The sequence below is a fragment of the Protomyctophum parallelum genome (genome assembly GCF_964188405.1).
Source record: "Protomyctophum parallelum genome assembly, chromosome: 10".
NCBI lineage: Eukaryota > Metazoa > Chordata > Actinopteri > Myctophiformes > Myctophidae > Protomyctophum > Protomyctophum parallelum.
Genome location: NC_139704.1, coordinates 30,453,963 through 30,474,312, shown reverse-complemented (window position 1 = coordinate 30,474,312; position 20,350 = coordinate 30,453,963). Strand labels below are relative to the sequence as shown.

The following is a 20,350-nucleotide window of genomic DNA, read 5'->3' as shown; positions in this document are numbered from 1 at the left end:
ATGACATTCATTTTCATTTCTTTTTCTTTTTTCTTTTAGGTTTTATGACCTCAATTACACCCAAAAAACCTGAACTTTGAACATTCAGTGGATTTTCTGTGGTCTGAAGTTTTCTTTGGGGTTTTTGAGGCCTTTTGAGCTACAATGAAAACAGGCAACACAGTGAAACAGTGACATCTGCTGGCAAATCCCATTGACATATATGGGATTTGCAGTAAGTGATGTCACTTACTGCGGCAAATCAGAGCACCTGTTTGAGCCAGAAAACCCCAGATCACAGAAAATCTACTGAATGTTAAAAGTTCATGTTTTTTGGGTGCAATTGAGATTAGAAAACCTAAAAAAACCCAAGAACAATTCCAAAACCTTTTTTTTAATGTCACAATCCCTTTAATGACTGTTTTTAGGGCGTTCCACATTTTGGTGGCATAGGATGGAAATAATTTAGTCCCTTGTTTGTGCCGAATCTGGGTTGTACATGGATAGATACGATTTCAATTATGTTATTTAATCCTGACTTCTAATCAATATGCTATTTCCTATTTGTAGCCTATATTCATAATGGTCCATCATTTGAGTGTGTGTGATGAGTATGGTTTGTTCAGCAATACCATTATTGGCCACAGGATGGCAGACCTAGATAATGAAATACTATGGAAGGAACTGCCAACTATGAGGCATAGGCATTATTTTGAGGTGGTGTGATAATTCTTTGATTGAAACAAAAAGTATTTTGTTTAAAAGGTAAAGACAGCACTGTGATAATCATTGTTTGTTCAAACACAGGTCTCCAATCTCTTCAGTAAACAGAAAATACATTTGTAGGTGTAACACATGCTTTTAACATGCACAGTACATCAACCGAACTTAGGTGATAAATATATATATATATATATATATATATATATATATATATATATATATATATGATATGTAGCTTGCGGAGTTAGTTCAGTCAGATATACTCATGCTGTGCTCAATGGCACATAGTATGACCCTGGAAAAACATATATATATATTCATATATATATTCAGTTTGCAAGACCCACATGTCATATGTCAAGTCAAGTCAAGTCACCTTTATTTATATAGCACATTTAAAAACAATAGAAGTTGACCTAAAGTGCTTTCCATATAAAAATTACATCATAAAATACAAAATGTAAATAAACGTTTAGCAATACTTCATATAAGAAAAATACAATAACAACATTTTAAGGAACATGAAACAACAAAAAGCCTACTAATTACAGTTACAAAAAGGTTTAAAACTTTCACAGAACTATAGGAGCTGAAGGCAATGGAGAAAAGGTGAGTTTTTATGGAGGATTTGAAACTTTCCGATGGTTGGGCTGGATTTGATGTGTAGTGGGAGACTATTCCAGAGTTTGGGGGCGAATTACTGAAAAGGCCCGGTCGCCTTTATGGCTCGTTGAGTCGTTGAGGGGACAGCAAGGGGCATGTGGGAGGTTGACCTGAGTCAACCTCCCACATGTCATATGCTGATGTGGCAGCTGACCAATTGGGCGGGGTATTTAAGCTGTCCTATAGACTGCATGCTCTTCCTGCCTTCCTTCTGCATATTATGGTTCCTGCCTGGTTGTGGTTATGTGATGTTTGCTCCTACCGCCACGCACGGTCGCCACCCCAGCACCACCGGTGGGCTCTGTTATTTCTGTTATTGTATATCTATCTCCCTGCTCTTAATGTTAATGATGGTGTTTAATTGTACCGAGCAGAGAGAACAAATGTATAGCAGAGACGAACGCCACGATAAAATATTACCGTATACACTTGTATTCTCATTCTATAATATTGGTTAAATCTATTCATAAGTTATCTGATTCAAATATATATATATATAGCCCCAAGCTGAATTAAAACTGTTGCACTGTTTAAAAAAGGCGATTTTCTCAGACACACATAAAACGTAAATTCTCGTTTCATTGTCAATGGCAAATGTGACACGTGTTGTGACGAAAAGCTGTATAGGGGGCTAGCGCCCCTCAAAAACATAAAAAGGGGGGGGGGGGGCGACCCTGGAAAAGCATTTTCTTCAGTGTTCTTGGAGCGTCCTGGAATATCTACTAAGGCCTCAAGTTACAAACACGTGAAGAACTCTTTGCCTCACGCTTGGATTACACGCAAGCATATCAGCCTTTAGTTAAGGGCGGTGGCACAGTGCAGTGGCTTCACGTACCTATTCTGGGCATGTCATAATACACAAACATTCTGCAAAAACAGCAGATCTACAGTACAAGCCTGCAGATATGCCATTTATAAAGCATACAGGGTTTTAAGTGGTTAAGGAGAGGATAGGCCGTGTGCCAGCCAGGCGCAGTGTGCCACAGGGTAGGCACGTATACAGTGTACAAAGGTCACATGCTTCCCTCCTCACTGCAACCACGACTTCTACCTTAGATTATCTGTGTGATAGAGAGTCACTCAGAAGGCAGGGGGAAGGCAGAGGAGAGAGAGAGAGAGAGAGAGAGAGAGAGAGAAAGATAAACTAACACACACTCACAAACACACACACAATCAACACACATCTAACACACACTCACACAATCAAGCAGGCTTCAAGACTCGCAAAGGGAGACAAAAATACATGGAGCATGAATCCTTTATTTACTGTGTGCAGCATGATATCAATGCAAAAACAACCAGGCCTTTATAAAAAAAAAACTAAACAAAAACGACTGCCCATACCAGAGTTGGGTGATTATTTTTTTTCCCTTCTCTTCTGTGGGTGGCAATGAGATCCAAAGCTGACATGTAACTGTTGATTTATAGAACGACGTATATGCAACTTATAACATATGATGAACAGTCAAATTGAATCAAAAAAAAAAAAAATGCAAACAGTATAAACAACAGTAAAACTGAAGAGACACAATAACACAGTGAACCACGTAACCAATATTAAGTCCACTCCTTTTTTCCCTCTACACACACTTTTGACGTTTCACCGAAAATAGCCGATTCTACAAGCTCACTATAGAGCGTCGCAGTCCCGCCCCCTCGAGAGACCCGGAAAAGAAATCCCTGTTCATTTTCCTCAGACTTTTCAGAAAGTATTTATTTAAAGACGTTTACGCCGCGGACAAAGCCAACTCTTGTCGTGACAAATCATAACAACAAACAGGCTGAACAAATAATTAGAAAGAAGAAGAAAACGACAGGTTACAACACTTTTTTGTAATTATTTGTTTGGTCCAAAATATTGTGTTTGTTGTCATGATTTATCACGACAAGAGTTGGCTTTGTACGACGCTTATAAGGTCTTTAAATAAATACGTTTTTAAATGTCTATGGGAAAAATGCATTGGAAACTATTTCCTGGGCCTGGCGTCGTCATGAAAGGGGGCGGGACTGCGACGCTCTATTGTGCCGCAAACTAGATCTGGCTATTTCTCAGCTGAATATTTTGGCCCAAGAACGAACACGAGGGACTATAGCGGGAATTAAGCCACCCCCTCGTCGTGGTCCATCAGAGCCCCCGCCCTGCTGGAGAAGACGTCGGCCAGCATGTGCTTGGGGATCTCGGAGCCACGGACGCGGAGGGCGTAGCAGGCGTCCTCCACCTTGCCCAGGCTCTGGCGCAGCACGTGCAGCTTCTTGGAGACCTCGTACGGCCCCGTGTTGCCGATGTAGGCGAAGCCGTCGTGGATCTGCCGCAGGAACTGGCTGAGCTGGAAGGGCGTGTCGATGTCGCCGTTGCCCACGCTGCTGATGCACATCCTCATCAGCTCCCCGGTCAGGTCGGCCACGCCCAGCAGGTAGTCTGAAGGCGTCACCTGGAAGGTCAGCACCTGTTGTTGCTGTGCTGCTGCTGTCGCTGCAGGCGGCGCCGCGCCCTCAGCGGAACCCTGGTGGTACAGGTGGGAAAAGGACAAAGATCGATACACTGTACACTACAGCACTGTTTCCCCAAACGGTGGGTCCTTCTGGACCCGTTTGTGGGTCGCAGACACGTTGTTATGGATATGGCCCCCCTTCGTTTTTGTTTCCTACATTTGGTTTTTAATTATTAGTTCAAAGCATTTTCCCAAAAAAACAAAAAAAACATTCCCAAAAAAGTTGTAATGTGCCGTCCGCTGCTGAACTTATAATGCATTATGACCAGTACTTATAATACTTCATAAAGTAAATAAAAATAACCATAATAAGTTGTTATGCATCATTCCTTATAAAATAATATTTATAACGCCTTATAATGCATGATAAAAGCACTTACAATTCATTATAGAGTATAGATAGACCCATGATCAAGGATAGGATATAATATCCATATGGATTTTGTTCTAAAGATCACTATGATTATGGTAATGCAATGTAAATGGAAACATATCTAAAGGGTCGAGGAAATGTGTAATTCTAAGGTTTTAGACACACAGCTAGAAGCCATTGGCAAAAGGTGTATTGTAGTCCATATTAGCAAATATAAGAAATCAGATCAACTTCTAGCATGAAACCTAAATCCAAAAATTAGAAGCTGTACATAATCTTGTGTAATCAATGCACTAAAAGGGTGAACATAATGACTGCACTAGAACCACTTTGTCCAAAATGGAGAAGATAATGGAGCTTAAATGACCCCCCCAAGCAATTACCTTAGGATCCTCCTTTTCCTTTCTCATGAATACCAGTCTGGCATTGATCTCTTCCAGGCTGATAAGAGTGCGATGGCGGATATAGTGCTGGAAAGAGGCAGCTTCGACATACTCCTGGATACCTAAATGAATAAAAAAAAGCATAATGCATGGATCAGGAGCACTGCAAAGAAAATTACTGAATGATGCAGTGCTGCTACGAGCTTGTAGATCTATTTTTGAAAAATCGTGAAAATGTGTGAAAATCTTTGAATATATATATTCTTTCCCACTTTTTTTTGAGGCTTTCGCCTTTATTTTATATTTTTTATAGAGGGACAGACAGTAGGCTGACAGGAAATTAAATGGGGAGAGAGATGGGGGAGTGACATGCAGTGAGGGCCGGAGGGATCGGGAGTCGAACCCACGGCACACTGCCAGACTCAGGCTACCGGCCAAGGTGCCTGGACCGCTGAGCCACGGCCCAGGCCCCACTGAACACTTAACTAAAATATTTGCTTCTGGGGGGGGGGGGGGGTCCCGGGAACAACATATTATGAGAGTCCCCTTGACATTAAATAGTTTGAAAACCACAGGATTTAAAAAAGAATCGTCCTCAGGTCTAAATGGGTCAACATAGGATAGCAGTAGTCCATCACGGTACCATCCGGTTATATTTATACTGTAGGAACACAATTGGCCGTGTTCAGGAGAGGATTCACCAGGAGGTCATCTCAGGAGAGGTGGTATTTAAACAAATACAAACTGAACTGAAAAGACAAAGAACCCTCGCCAAAAAAGAAAAGAAACTGACACCATGGCACAAAAATTGAAATGTTTGTACTTTAATGTAATATATGTACATACATATGTATGTAAAAACCCTGAATAATTTTCAATAAAGTATATAAAAAGTGAAAGCCGGGCAGGGAGGATGTCGGGAGACTCTCTTTGGCGGAGCCTGGGAGTCGATGGTCACCGAGTGGGGCGCTTGTTTTACAGGTTAGGTAAACAATGATTGTCTACCGTAAATGATTAATAACACCAACAATAAGACAGTAAGAGAAACAGAGCCGAGAAGGGGAAGGTCAGGAAGGTCATGCAACACAGGCCTCCAGCTGGACTAATCCTGAACCTGCTTGACCCCCCCGAGCTGGTCAGCTACCGGCACGCCTCCTACATACAGTACAAAGTACAGACAAGACCGTGGATCCTCACATTTCTCAATGTCCTTTACTGTCAATATTAAAGGGGTATATTTAAAAAGGTACTAGAAGTTCACATCTAGAGTTTGCGCCACTACACAGTCCCTTCGATCACACATACTGTATGGCTCATCGCCAATCCGAACAATATGCCTGGTCAGTTCTTGTCACTTTTGTGCGCATATTTGGAGTTCCCTGATCATCAGTATATCCCCATATTATTATATAATGTGACAAGGTTATGTTTGAGTTATAGTGACTGGTCTGCCATCACTCCCATTGGCCAATTTTATATAGGATAGTGAATTCATACTGAGAAACTGAGAATATTCGGAGAACAGGGCACTGGTTTTGGGCTGAATAGGGAAAAGAAAGGGAGAGTATTGTATCATGGGGAGGTCAAATCGCATTACTGCATCCAGCAAGCGGAAGGCTTGCTCAGGTGGCTGTTTGAGGAGCTTTTTTGGGGGGAGCTGTTAAGTGTCTTGTACAGACTCAGTGAGGGTCGAACCCTCATTACCAGACTGTCCCTCTACCCGCTCAACCAACAACACACCCAAATAAGGCGGGGGGGGAATACTGTGATGAATTGTCCTGTATCTACCTGGTGTATGACTTACTAGATTCAATAAAAACACAAACACATGCATCAGCTGAAACCAAAGCACGACATCATAGATCAACAACGCAGATAATGATGCACATAAAGACCGTTTCCTGCTGAGATCATTTGTTTTCTGCCCTTGTGTAAGCAACAATCCAATAATCACAGGACGGAAGACTGCGTGTCCCAAGTTTACTTTTAGAGCGGCCATTGAACATCAAAGGACCTCCTTTCTTCGCCCGGCCTCGAACAACAGAACACAACACTGCTTGTTGGGCTAATGTAGTTCATCCCCTTTAACTTGACAGCCAACTTTGACTAGATTCATTATATTTTCTGCACAGTCCAACGGTACCACAACACGCCAACAGAACCTGTCCGTTAAGACTTACAAGCAGCAATAATATACTCCAGACATTGTTGTAAACGTGAGTCTGTTGTTTTTTTCCCTGTGGTGGTCTTATCGTTATCAACCATAAACTAATAGGAGGCTCTCCACAATAGAAACATGAATGTTTAGTGGTAAAGAATACCAAACTTTTACAGTTCACTCACAAGAAAGAATACATAATTAAACAAAGTCATATTAGTAGGAAATCTCTGGCAGAGCCTGAGTTTGGATTTAGCTAATATTGGAAAGCAATGACATGAGGATGATCAATCGCAACACTTAACAATATCTTAACCATCCTAAAAGTGACCAAACGGTATAATGGATAATAGAAACACCCCTCATAGGCAGGCAGGATATGACATGAAAAGATTACACAGGATTTGAGACGAGCAGGTGGAGCTCCCGTCAGTTCCTGAGTCCGCTGCCAGGAGCGATTCATATTATTTCCGTTTTGGGGTTAGCATTATGTTATGCTTTAGCTATTAAAAAATAGCAGATCTACAAGCTCATAGCGAACTTGTAGATCTGCTATTTTTGAAGAATCGTGAAAAATCTTTGAATATATATTCTTTGAGTTTCCGTCTTTTTTACGCAAATCTTTGCTTCTGGAGGGTACCTGGAACAACATATTTTCAAATGGGGGTCGGTGGCCAATTACATATCATTTTTTGGGGTCAGAAAGATGAGGTTTTTCAGAAAAAGAAGATATTTTAAAAAGACATTTTTTTAATTTCGACGTCAGGCCTAAATGGGTTAAAGAGAGTAGGGAAAGAAAACTAGAACAGATATAGTGGCACAGCCCATGGAAAGGTTAAGGGCGTGGCAGCATTGTACACAAAAGTCATTACCTGGCAATACTATACTACAATAACATAATTTGAGCGTCACACCCTATAGTCCATTGTAGTAAGAATAGAAACTGTAGTGATTTTGATATCATCAATAAATAATAGTCTTGATCAGTTTACAGATCACTTGATCACAATACATGATTCAGAGGTTACCTGGGTATACCGAAAATATGTACGATTTGACATAATTATTTGAGAGTAAAATAACATGGGCAAACTCGAACTCCCAATTAGAATACATCGTGACATTCTCCGTTGTATCATAATATCCAACTACTGTGCTAGGTTTTGGTTAGCAACATACAGTAATTTAATGCTGTGTGACTGTTGCTGCTAAAAGCAATAATCCACCAGGGAGCCACAGGCATGTGACATGTCAAACTAGGGTGTTTGAATGATTCTGAATCCATTCCCAAGCATTAGTTTTGCACAAAAAAAAACTCCTTGGTCTAAATTCGGCCATAGCCATAGCTGACCTGTCACATTTGTGACGACGGCTATGGCCGTTTTTCGTGCTAAACTAATGCTTGGAAATTGGAATGGATTCATCCTACTATAAATGCGCCACATCTCTGCGTGCGTACATACGTGTACGGTTGTAATGCACGTAACTCGAGAACCGGTTGACCCACCGACTTCACATTCGACACACGCGTTCCACACCCCCACAGGGAGTGCAGTGCCAGGTATCGAGTCGGTCGGACCCACGGTTCTCCAGAACCACCACAAAAGGCTCTGGTCAGGCTCTGCCAGTGGGCCTAATGAGGCCAACTCCTTTCACCTGGGCCAGGCTCTGCCAGTGGGCCTAATGAGGCCAACTCCTTTCACCTGGGCCAGGCTCTGCCAGTGGGCCTAATGAGGCCAACTCCTTTCACCTGTGCAATTTCAGCCTCTGCCTCAGTCAATGGAGGCATTAACAGCTTATAGCACTTACCCTAACCCCTTAGATAGCATTTCTGTTGGCTTAGATAGCATTTGACACAGACTTATAGCATGTTATGTAGACAACACTATAATTGTATTGTATATAGTCATAGCACGCCATAGTACATATGTATAGCATAGTAGTGAATATGTATAGTTTATTATGTATAGTGTATGTATAGTTTCCTCATATAGATATTCCACTGTTACCTTCTTAGCTTACGCATGTCTCATGATAAATGCTTTTATGTGATGTATTCCCATGCTTTTGTTCTTGCTTAAATGTAAGTCGCTCTGGATTAAGAGCGTCTGCTAAATGCCTAAATTGTAAATTGTTATCAAAGTGCCGCTTATCCCGGTTATCAGCGGCAATTCCGTTCAAATTTAGCCCACAATATCTTTAATGGACCTTGTTCAAATAAAGAAAAGCCATTAAACATGACTGGAGACTTACAGTCCAGTGAAGATTATCAGCTGCAGGGCGAGAGAGCACGTACACAGAGCTGAGTCGACAATGAATGTATAATAAAAGATAATAAAAAATTAAATAAAACTTTAATTGATGGGAAATGCCACTAGTCACGTCGTCAAGGGATGCAGCAGTGACTCTTGAGTGACCACAATCTAAAAATGACTTCCCCAGCTGCTAGATAACAGCCAGTCCAACTCCCACTAATGTTTTCCTCTAAACTTCACAGACATTTTGGCTACTCTTGCAAAAACTGATATAGTTGATTCTAGTGGGAAAACCACTTTATCAGAGGGTGTGTCCACCAGGTCAACGGCATCAGTGAGCATTCATGTAGACACACAATCATGTGGGCCCAGGATTTGACAGCAGATCTAAACCACAGCATCTCATATGCATGCATTCCCTTAGGGGGCAGATGAGGGCACCGGTAACTAGACCCCATGTTCTAACCCCCTAGTGGGGACTGGGGTCGATGTGGCCGGAATACACCTCCTTCCCGGGATTATGATTGCTGATGGCGGTTACTATCATTACTTCTATTGATTAACAATATTTATCTTTTGTCTTTTATCTCTTTTTTTTCCTTCTTTTTTACAGTTTTTGTACCTTTATTGTTTTGTTTTGTTTTTTTTGTATATTTTTGTATTCTGTGTATGTGTGTGCTATCCTATTCTCTATATACATTTTGTGCATATATACTCTATCCTTGCATCTGTTTGCTGTCTCTGGACGGGGGGAGGGGGGTGGGGTACAGGGGAGTAATTTTTTTTTAAACGGAACTGTTTTGACTGAATTTCCTGTCTGTCTGTATTGACCTGCAAAAAGGAATAAAAATTAAGTAAACACAGATCTAAACCACAGAGGGTGAAAAACTGAAAAGGGAATATATTTAATATTGACACAACTATTTCATAGTTCATAGACTGTGTCCAGTCCCTCATACCTAAATCCCAAATGTCCTTGGACTGCAGGAATGTCCAATAAATTGAGGATGACGTTTGAATGCCACAATCACCTATCATCTATTTCTAACTATTGTTGGAATAAAATGTTTGGGAAGTGGAACTTCCCGTCTACATACCCTCCCCAGACCAAACAGTGGGTGTCAGCAGTGACAGGGACTATACACACACACACGTTCGGAAATACCGCACCGGAGCGCACTCGCCTGTTAGTTCGCGCTGCACAGTGCGCTCAGTGTGCTGTTTCCGAACGCGCCCGACATGGGGCGAGTTGGCAGTGACTAAATTGGGAGAAAACATTCAAAAAGAAAAAGCGTGGGATCTTATGAGGAAACTCAGGAAAGTGAGGATATATTTTATGTTTTTAATCCAAAGTAGAGAGGGTTTTACATTTTAGATTTTTGGAATGCAATTCCTTTTTTGTTTTGCTTTTTTACCTCCTTTTTCTCCCCAATTTAGTCATTATGCCAATTATTTCCTCCCCACACACACACATTTGTGTGTTGGCACTGCTTTTGTATCCTACTGAACCTAACTGGCAGATGAGTCAGTCAATGAGTGAGGGGACCCCACCTGGAGGACATAGAGACTTCGTCCTACTTATCCAACCCGTATGGTTAAGTGCACTTTGAACAGTGTCAAATATCACCCGGCTTTCTTCCTTAGAAGTTAGAGTAGATGGCAGAAGGGTGAAATCATACCCGACCCATTCCCTACTGGGCGGGATTTCTCTCTTCTTACTTGAATTGGGCAAATATCATAAAAATACAGCCTGAAAACCCATGCTGGCAGCCAGCTTGGTAGGCTGGCTAGTTGTGTGGATTGGGAATTTGGGACTAGTCTAATAAACTAGCCAGCCATGCTGATAGCCATACCGATAAAGTTAAGTTTTAGACTGTGGCCCGGTTAAGACTGAGGCGACGGAGTCCGACACACATGGCCGGTTAAGACTGAGGTTAGGGTTTGGGGTAGGGTACTATCCTGACAGTTTTCTGAAAAACCCCATGTTTCTATGTCAGTGGTCCCCCCCCCCCCCCCCCCAGAAGCAAAGATTTGAGTTAAAAACATTCGCTCTGAAAGAATATATATTCAAAGATTTGTGGCACATTTTGGCGGTTTTTCAAAAATAGCAGATCTACAAGCTCTGTGCGCTATGAGCTTGTAGATCTGCTATTTTTCAATAGCTAAAGCATAACATAATTCTTAGAACACCAACAGGGGTTCCCGCCCAGAATGGGTTAAGACTGTGGCTTCCGCGTGAGGTGCCACTCAAAGTGGACTACTGGGTTGGGCTGCTTGATGCAAGGGGCCAACCCCTGTTATGTTTGGACTCTGGCAGATAGGTGAATCCCAATTGAGAGTGTAGACACTGAGAAGTGCGTATTTCGTGGTATATGACGTCACAGCGCCGCGCCGGGAGTGCTTCCCATTCCACAGAGCGCAGAAGTGTCGTGTTGACACTGCACTTGGGCCGATATTAGGTGAATCTCAATTGAGAGTGTAGACACTGAGAAGTGCGTATTTCGTGGTATATGACGTCACAGCGCCGGGAGTGCTTCCCATTCCACAGAGCGCAGAAGTGTCGTGTTGACACTGCACTTGGGCCACGCACTATTTTCCCCCGCCCGAGCCCGCATGGGGGGAGAGTATGTTTTGCACTCCGTCCGTCCGTCCGTCCGTGTGTCCGTCCGTCCGTCCGTGTGTCCGTGAGCAGCTAATCTCAGCCACCGTTAACCCGGTCGATGCCAAATTTTGCACAAACACTCCCTGGATGCCAACGATGAACCTCTGCCCCAAACTTTCCAGAACGGCCTGTTATAGCGCCACCAAGAGGCCGCTTTGTGCAAAACAAGTTTTTGCACAGTACACCTACAGATTTTGTCCAAACATCACGCAAATTGGTACACAGTCTCTCTAGAGCCATTCAACGAAACCGGTCTTTCAGATTTCTCAGACTCCATCCTGATTGGTTAAGATTGGCTTCCAAAGTTCACAGGAGTGCTCAGTTTCAAACAAAATGCTGCAAATCATGAACACATCGCGTGATTTCCGTGAAATTGTGCACCCACATTCCCACTAGGCCGAGGACGAAATGGCACATGAACAATTTCAACTCAGCCTCAAGGTGGCGCTATAACTGGCCGAAAACTGTTTTTACCTCTAACTGCACGGATCTGTGGATAGCTTTGTATGCCAACTCCCTAGAGGCCAAGGAAAAACCTTTGCCTGGAATTCTTCACATCTGCTCATCCTGGTGGAGACCTGTGCCCAGAAGGGCACTTTTTCTAGTTTTGTATATTTTTTAATTCTGTGTATGTGTGTGCTATCCTATTCTCTATATACATTTTGTGCATATATACTCTATCCTTGCATCTGTTTGCTGTCTCTGGACGGGGGGAGGGGGGTGGGGTACAGGGGAGTAAAAAAATTAAAAACTGAACTGTTTTGACTGAATTTCCTGTCTGTCTGTATTGACCTGCAAAAAGGAATAAAAATTAAGTAAACATAGATCTAAACCACAGAGGGTGAAAAACTGAAAAGGGAATATATTTAATATTGACACAACTATTTCATAGTTCATAGACTGTGTCCAGTCCCTCATACCTAAATCCCAAATGTCCTTGGACTGCAGGAATGTCCAATAAATTGAGGATGACGTTTGAATGCCACAATCACCCATCATCTATTTCTAACTATTGTTGGAATAAAATGTTTGGGAAGTGGAACTTCCCGTCTACATACCCTCCCCAGACCAAACAGTGGGTGTCAGCAGTGACAGGGACTATACACACACACACGTTCGGAAATACCGCACCGGAGCGCACTCGCCTGTTAGTTCGCGCTGCACAGTGCGCTCAGTGTGCTGTTTCCGAACGCGCCCGACATGGGGCGAGTTGGCAGTGACTAAATTGGGAGAAAACATTCAAAAAGAAAAAGCGTGGGATCTTATGAGGAAACTCAGGAAAGTGAGGATATATTTTATGTTTTTAATCCAAAGTAGAGAGGGTTTTACATTTTAGATTTTTGGAATGCAATTCCTTTTTTGTTTTGCTTTTTTACCTCCTTTTTCTCCCCAATTTAGTCATTATGCCAATTATTTCCTCCCCCCACACACATTTGTGTGTTGGCACTGCTTTTGTATCCTACTGAACCTAACTGGCAGATGAGTCAGTCAATGAGTGAGGAGACCCCACCTGGAGGACATAGAGACTTCGTCCTACTTATCCAACCCGTATGGTTAAGTGCACTTTGAACAGTGTCAAATATCACCCGGCTTTCTTCCTTAGAAGTTAGAGTAGATGGCAGAAGGGTGAAATCATACCCGACCCATTCCCTACTGGGCGGGATTTCTCTCTTCTTACTTGAAATGGGCAAATATCATAAAAATACAGCCTGAAAACCCATGCTGGCAGCCAGCTTGGTAGGCTGGCTAGTTGTGTGGATTGGGAATTTGGGACTAGTCTAATAAACTAGCCAGCCATGCTGATAGCCATACCGATAAAGTTAAGTTTTAGACTGTGGCCCGGTTAAGACTGAGGCGACGGAGTCCGACACACATGGCCGGTTAAGACTGAGGTTAGGGTTTGGGGTAGGGTACTATCCTGACAGTTTTCTGAAAAACCCCATGTTTCTATGTCAGTGGTCCCCCCCCCCCCCCCAGAAGCAAAGATTTGAGTTAAAAACATTTGCTCTGAAAGAATATATATTAAAAGATTTGTGGCACATTTTGACGGGTTTTTCAAAAATAGCAGATCTACAAGCTCTGTGCGCTATGAGCTTGTAGATCTGCTATTTTTCAATAGCTAAAGCATAACATAATTCTTAGAACACCAACAGGGGTTCCCGCCCAGAATGGGTTAAGACTGTGGCTTCCGCGTGAGGTGCCACTCAAAGTGGACTACTGGGTTGGGCTGCTTGATGCAAGGGGCCAACCCCTGTTATGTTTGGACTCTGGCAGATAGTTAGCGGCTGATTTAAACCTGTGTGCGAGTAGACGCTCACTCAACAAAGCCGCCGGTTGATTCAAACCCACAACCTCTGCAGTGGAAGGCAGGCACTTTGTCACAGCATATCCGGAATGTAATATTTTAGCCTTTCCATGGGCTGGATGATCATTAATGTTCATGGTAAAATACCACAATTGTTTTCTACTCAGTCTGTGTCTCATAGGAGGGCTGTGGGCAGTTCAGAAACCCGTCCAGTGACATCATCATTAGGCAGACTTTTTTTAAACAAGATTTTTGTTTTTAATACAGATTTTTTTTTATCGTAAGAACGATAGCTTCCATTTTCACAAATAGAAAGTATGCAGTTCCTATTAGCTTGGATTCCCCATCGATGAGGTCACTGGTGGACGGGTTTCTGAACTGCCCACAGTCATCCCATGCAGGGCTGTCATAGGGTATCTGAAGGTGGGGAGGGGATTCCCCACGCTCATCCCCCAACGGGACGCAATTCATTTTGGGGGGAGGGGGGTTCGACCTAAATTGAACACAATCAACGGCCAATAGACATTCATATAGGGGAAACCGAGTTGGCCAATCACAGCGGGGCTTTTCTAACTGCGGTGGAATCACGATGACGCATCGCAAGCGGGAAAAAACAACAAAAACAGCCAATCAAAGTGTGTGGGGGGCGGGCGGATGACATCACAGATCTGTGAGAGTGGGGGTGTCGCTTCGTACTCATGGGTGAGTGCTCCTATGAGACACAGACTGAGTAGGAAGGAATTGTGTGCATTTTATCATGAACATTAGTGAGGACCAATGTTGGTTTTCTTTGTAGGCTGTATGAAAACTCACCTGGGGTGAAAGCTCTGTGAAACTGATGTATGTCCTCTCCTCTCAACTCCTCAGCAATCAAACCAATCTTCTGCCTCACTCCATCCAATTTTTCATCGGCTTCCTTCAAAATATCGTCGGGATCTGGTACACTAGCAATTAAAGAACAGAAGTACTTCATCTAATTGAGAATCAAATGAGTCCAATTCTACTTCAAATAACTGTAATGTAATATAGACTATAGATTTATTTATTTTTAAATAGGAGGAAAAATACCTTGTCACTCTGTGCAAAAGAAAAATGGTCCTCTTGCTTTCAATGGTGACGTCTCGACTGATCTTGACAAGTCGTTCATATTTATCATGTTTTGTGTCGAGCTCCTGTTGAAAAACTTAAGAATGGGCAAAATTAGATTAAAAACTGCATCCATAGCTATAGTGCAGAGTTGTGGATGAAAACTGGGACTATGTTCTTGTGGCACCTTTGAAGGAAGCAATGACAGGTGAAGAGATGCTGAGGTCCTGCAGCGCGTCCATTCTTTTCCGTGGACATTTGTCACCTGACATGACGAGAAAGTTAAAAGGCTGTAAGTGTCTCCGCAAAAAGAAAAAAAAATATATATATATGAATTATTAGTAAGGCTGTCACGATTCTCGATACAGTGTATCGAAATCACCAGCCGACTCGCGATATTTCATTGCATGCGCACGTCCGTCCGTTTATTCACCCCGGAACGTTTCTCGCAGGACGAGTTTCAGCCTGTCGGACCTTATATGCCGGTGCACCAACCAGCCTGTAGCTCATTGCGATTGCAATTTGCGACAACACAACACCCAAATTCACCCAAAGGAAGAACCCGTTTATAAAGTATGGTTAAGCAAAGCAAAGCAAAGTTACCATGTTTACCCAGGGTAACTGGACTAAGCTCAAGAACTTGTTTACAGCCAGGCCCTGCTCATAGAACATTTCATGGTAGGGGTTCAATGCCTTGCTCAAGGGCACTTCAACGGTGGTAATTTTAACGTGCCGGTCCGGGGATACGAACTAGCGACCTACCGATATCAATACCGCTCCGCAAACCGTTCGGCCACCGCTGCCCCAGGTTGTGTACAATAGCGGAGTGAAAGGTTCCATATGAGAAAGAATGTTTCTCACTGTTCAGGTCGAATATTGATATATGCGATTAAAATGTGATTAATTGAGATTAATTAATTATAAGGCCTCTAATTAATTAGATTAACCTTTTTAATCAAGTCCCAGCCCTATTATTGTATTTAGTTACTTAGAGTAGAGCTTGACAATAATGTTGTCATCTCATCATCTTAAAGAAACATCTCAAAATGATGTTAGGACATAAACCCGAAGTTTATATTGTTGGTGCTATTCTCATTCTCATTTGTTATTACTCAAATAAAAGTGACTGAATCGAATCGTGATTCGTGACCTTATCGAAAGTTGAATCGAATCGTGGATTAGGAGAATCAACATTTATATATTATATTGGTTGTTGATGGTACCCCAACTTTCAGCAGCTGTTAAAAATTCCCCTAGGGAGATTGAATATAAACCAATGTGGGATGTGACTGTTAGTAGACACCCGTACAAACACATTGGTGAAGAAAATTCTTGGTAAGAAATGTATTCCCAGATTTTAGGGTCCCGACTAAGTATAAACATAAGCCTTCGGTACAAATCCTTTAAACATCCCCCCCTCGCCCATCAACATGAATCCAACATTAGAATATGTAAACAAGCAATCAAAAAAATATTAATTCACACAACATAATTGCTATCAAACAAAACTATGAAGCCTTTCATCTTTAACCATGGTTCACATGACGCTCGATTATGAGTCTTTGACTGAGCTAGTGCACGCGCGTTGCCATAATCATGAGGGCTGTAACGTTCAGACTCATACACAGTGTAAACATGCAGAACATACCTTCTTGTTTACTCATGTTGCACTTAAAACTATTATGAATACAACTGTTTGAACGTTGTAAGATGTGCTAAATATTAGCTGCTTCGGCTACAAATGAAAAAACAATCAACTACAATCAACTAAAGCTGGCGAGTTCAAATGCCTTGCTGTAATCAAAGCTTATTTTGGTCGCTAAAAACATGTCTGATTTTTCAGGACATGTGAATATTGTCTGGCACATGTGAGACAAATCATTGATCGAAAATATAGCCTACAGAGCAATACTTTGTAGCATAATATGCGTTTTAAATGACAGGCAGTACTGTGTGGGCTTTTGCGCTGTTCATTTGCGTAGGAGAAAGAGAAGTATAGCTGTGAGAAATGCATTTTGGGAGATGTAGTTGTAGTAGGCTAGCAAGGCACATAGCTATGGCAAGGCAGAAAGTCAATCTCTTTAGTTTGGAAAAGTACTTTTTTAAACTTAAGTAAAAGTATCAATACTGAAATGTAGAAATACTCTGTTATAAGTAAAAGTCCGGAATACAAAATGTACTTTAAAGTACCAAAAGTATAAAGTACTCATGCAGAATGCAGAACAAGGTCTCATCCGCTAATCGGCCAGGAATATTGACCAGTGAATGAATGAATGAATGAATGAACGAATGAATGAATGAATGAATGAATGAATGAATGAATGAATGAATGAATGAATGAATGAATGAATGATTTTATTTCCGTGTCCCTTGAGATTATTCAGACACACTTTACAATACATTATATTTCCTGACTGTGCCAACACAATGACACCAAAATATTAAACAAAATCACACCTGTGTGAAGTAAGTCGTGCAACTCCGTGTGGGGGTCCCCGGAACTTCCAGACACGCAGGAACCGGTTCCGGGCTCCGGCGAGCCACCCCGCGTCCGAAACGGTTGAGAAATGACAGTTACCGCGTGGGGGTCCCCAGGGGTCCCTCTACTGTACTGTACTGTACTGTTGAAATCATATCATATATACAGTTACAAAGAACCAAAGTGGAAGTACATTAGATTTTAAAAATCGTTTGTATCAGCATCAACTAAGATGCTGAACGAGGCTCTGAAACAGCGGTAACTATACGTGAGGCCTGATTATCCACATCATGTGTGCAATTGTGTAATGTTGTGTCTTTCTCTGTAATGTATTTTTGTTGTCATTGATGTTTTATGTGTGTCTGTAGCTGGGGTGAAAGCCCAAGACAAATTTCCCTTGTGGACAATAAAGTTTACCTTGACCTTGACCTTGACAGTTAATATGTTTGTGTTAGGCTGCACAACAGTGCAGACACTTGGTTTTGAAAACCAACCAAATGTTATTTTCGTGCTCAGACCCAGGCAGCCAGAAAGCTACTTAATGAAGTGGTTGCACCACTTAAAAATAAATATCACACCAGTGTATAAAGTGCAGCCTACAGTAGGCAACTTGAGTATGTATGTAGGCTATATAGCCTATACCCCTACATGGTTTAGTTATTATTGTGTATTCCATTGACAGGCCAAGCTTTATGATCCCCAAATGAATTTGTTTTAAACAGCGCAACTGTCATTTTTTTTGTATCAATTGATTGATTGATTGATTGATTGATTGATTGAAGCATGTATTAACAGCCAAGGGATTCGCATGTCTTAATGACCGTTGGTAGGGCGTTCCACATTTTGGTGGCATAGGAGCGAAAATAATTTAGTCCCATCATGATTGTGCCAAATATGGGTTGCACATGGTTTGTTGAGCTCCCTCTGGTGTTGTGCGTGTGGACTTCGTTGACATTATAAGGAAGTATTTTGGTACATGGGTATCTATAGAACTCTAAAGTATTTTAGTGGCGCAGACATGCAGCCTTTGCAATGCAAATTGCTCCAGGTATTAGTATCGCTACGCCTACGCCTACGCGAGGCTAATAAAATAAGAGTCCATAGGCATGGAGGGGAGGGGGGGGGGGGTGGGGGTGGAGCACAGGCGGGGAGGGGACTCTTGCCAAAGTGTGTACGTGCCGCGCACCTCGCACCTAGTGCCAACTGCTCTTGAGGACACGAAACAGCGGCTGTAGCATGACTGTACCGAATCTATTTTCCGTCCATTCAGACAGCGATTTGTCATTTGTAAATACAAAAAATTCATTGGAGATCATTTCAGATAATAATAATAATAATTTAAAAAAGGGGGAGAAATTATAGTGACTTTCACTTGTGAGTTGTGAGTTATTGAAAATAAGACCAGGTGCCAAATTAAAGTAGTTTTTCGTGGATACCAAACTTATATATCGTTAACTAATAAACAGTATTATTATTTTGTTTGTTGTGTGAATGGAATTTCACATATGCACATCTGGAATGAGAGGGGGCTGTGCCCATAGCTGTGACTGTGACGGCAGCCTGTGCCTGGATCTGACGTTTCCTGCTGCTTCATTTTACACTGGTGGTACGGCGGTGTCGCTCGCCGAAATTCGCAGATCTACAAGCTCACCGCGTATAGCAGCCGCGACAAACTCGTGAGCATGCAGATATACTATTTTCTGCGAGCGACACCGTCGTAGGGCGAAGTATCAGGGCTACAGGGGGCGGGGTTTGTGTGGATCCACATCAGTGTTGCCAGGTCTGCTTATTGTAAGTGACTTTTGGCTTGTTTCTAAAGTGTAATAGTATACTAATACTAGTTACCAGTGTAGTTGCCAGGGCCGGATTCTCTATATATAGGCCGTTGTGTGGAGCTGCCCTGGGGCACTTGACAAGGACGGAGCAATTTTTTTAATTCACCACTGGTAGAATGTGTATCTTTTTCATTTATGCATTTTTGTGTGTGTGTGGTGCATTCATGTAATTTGTTGTACTGGGTTCGATCCTGGTTCAGGATAACATTACATTATATCAATGTGCTTATCAGTGCCTCACATGGTGTACTGTATTTTGTTCTTACGGCCGGCACAGAGCCATAGAGTAAGACAGAGTTACAACATTGAGGGTGCAGTCAGAAAACAGCCTGGTCATGTGGTTCATGTACACGCATGAGCCCATAGACCAGGGGTACTCAACTGGCGGACCGCGGTCCGCGACCGGACCGCGGACCACCTCTTTGCGGACCACCCAAAAAAAAAGAAGTTAATAATATAAATAACATCAGATGGTACTTTTCACATGTGAAATTGCTGCAAAGGCCCCCAAAATGTCCCCCAAGGTCCCCCAAAATTCTGGCGCGCGCTATGCGCGCGCACAGTGTGGCCTGCCAGGGCGTATAACTCCCGGCCTGATTTGGAGTTCCACTCCGGGCCTGCACTCTGCACCCCATTATTGGTTGGTTGGTAGGGGATCTGATTTGTATAAGCTTGGCTTGACCATACTAAACGGGCATAGAGCCCCGCTCTCCGATGGACGCCGCGCATGGGACCGGACCTCGGTCTTATTCAAAAAAATATTTGTGGACCTTCATCATTTCTAGTTGAGGACCCCTGCCATAGACTGATTAGACTCCAATGCATTCCGTAAACTTCAGGCACAAACCAATAAGAAGTCTATTTAGACCACTTCATGGCCCCATGAAGTGAACTGAGTTGTCGTAACTCTGTCTTACTCTGGGCTGGCCCAGGCCGAGCTGTGCTGTGCCAATTGCT

General features: G+C 42.5%; 1 protein-coding gene across 1 annotated transcript; it reads right to left on the bottom strand.

The window, feature by feature from the left end:
* Nucleotides 1-3,286: 3,286 nt before the first annotated feature.
* Nucleotides 3,287-16,834, bottom strand: tsnax (translin-associated factor X). Its single transcript, XM_083774539.1, has 6 exons — nt 16,728-16,834; nt 15,267-15,344; nt 15,062-15,176; nt 14,807-14,937; nt 4,614-4,735; nt 3,287-3,869 (listed from the first exon to the last, which is right to left on the bottom strand). Exons 1-6 carry the CDS (start codon nt 16,741-16,743, stop codon nt 3,465-3,467), a joined length of 867 nt encoding a protein of 288 aa, XP_083630665.1. The 5' UTR covers nt 16,744-16,834; the 3' UTR covers nt 3,287-3,464.
* Nucleotides 16,835-20,350: the final 3,516 nt, after the last annotated feature.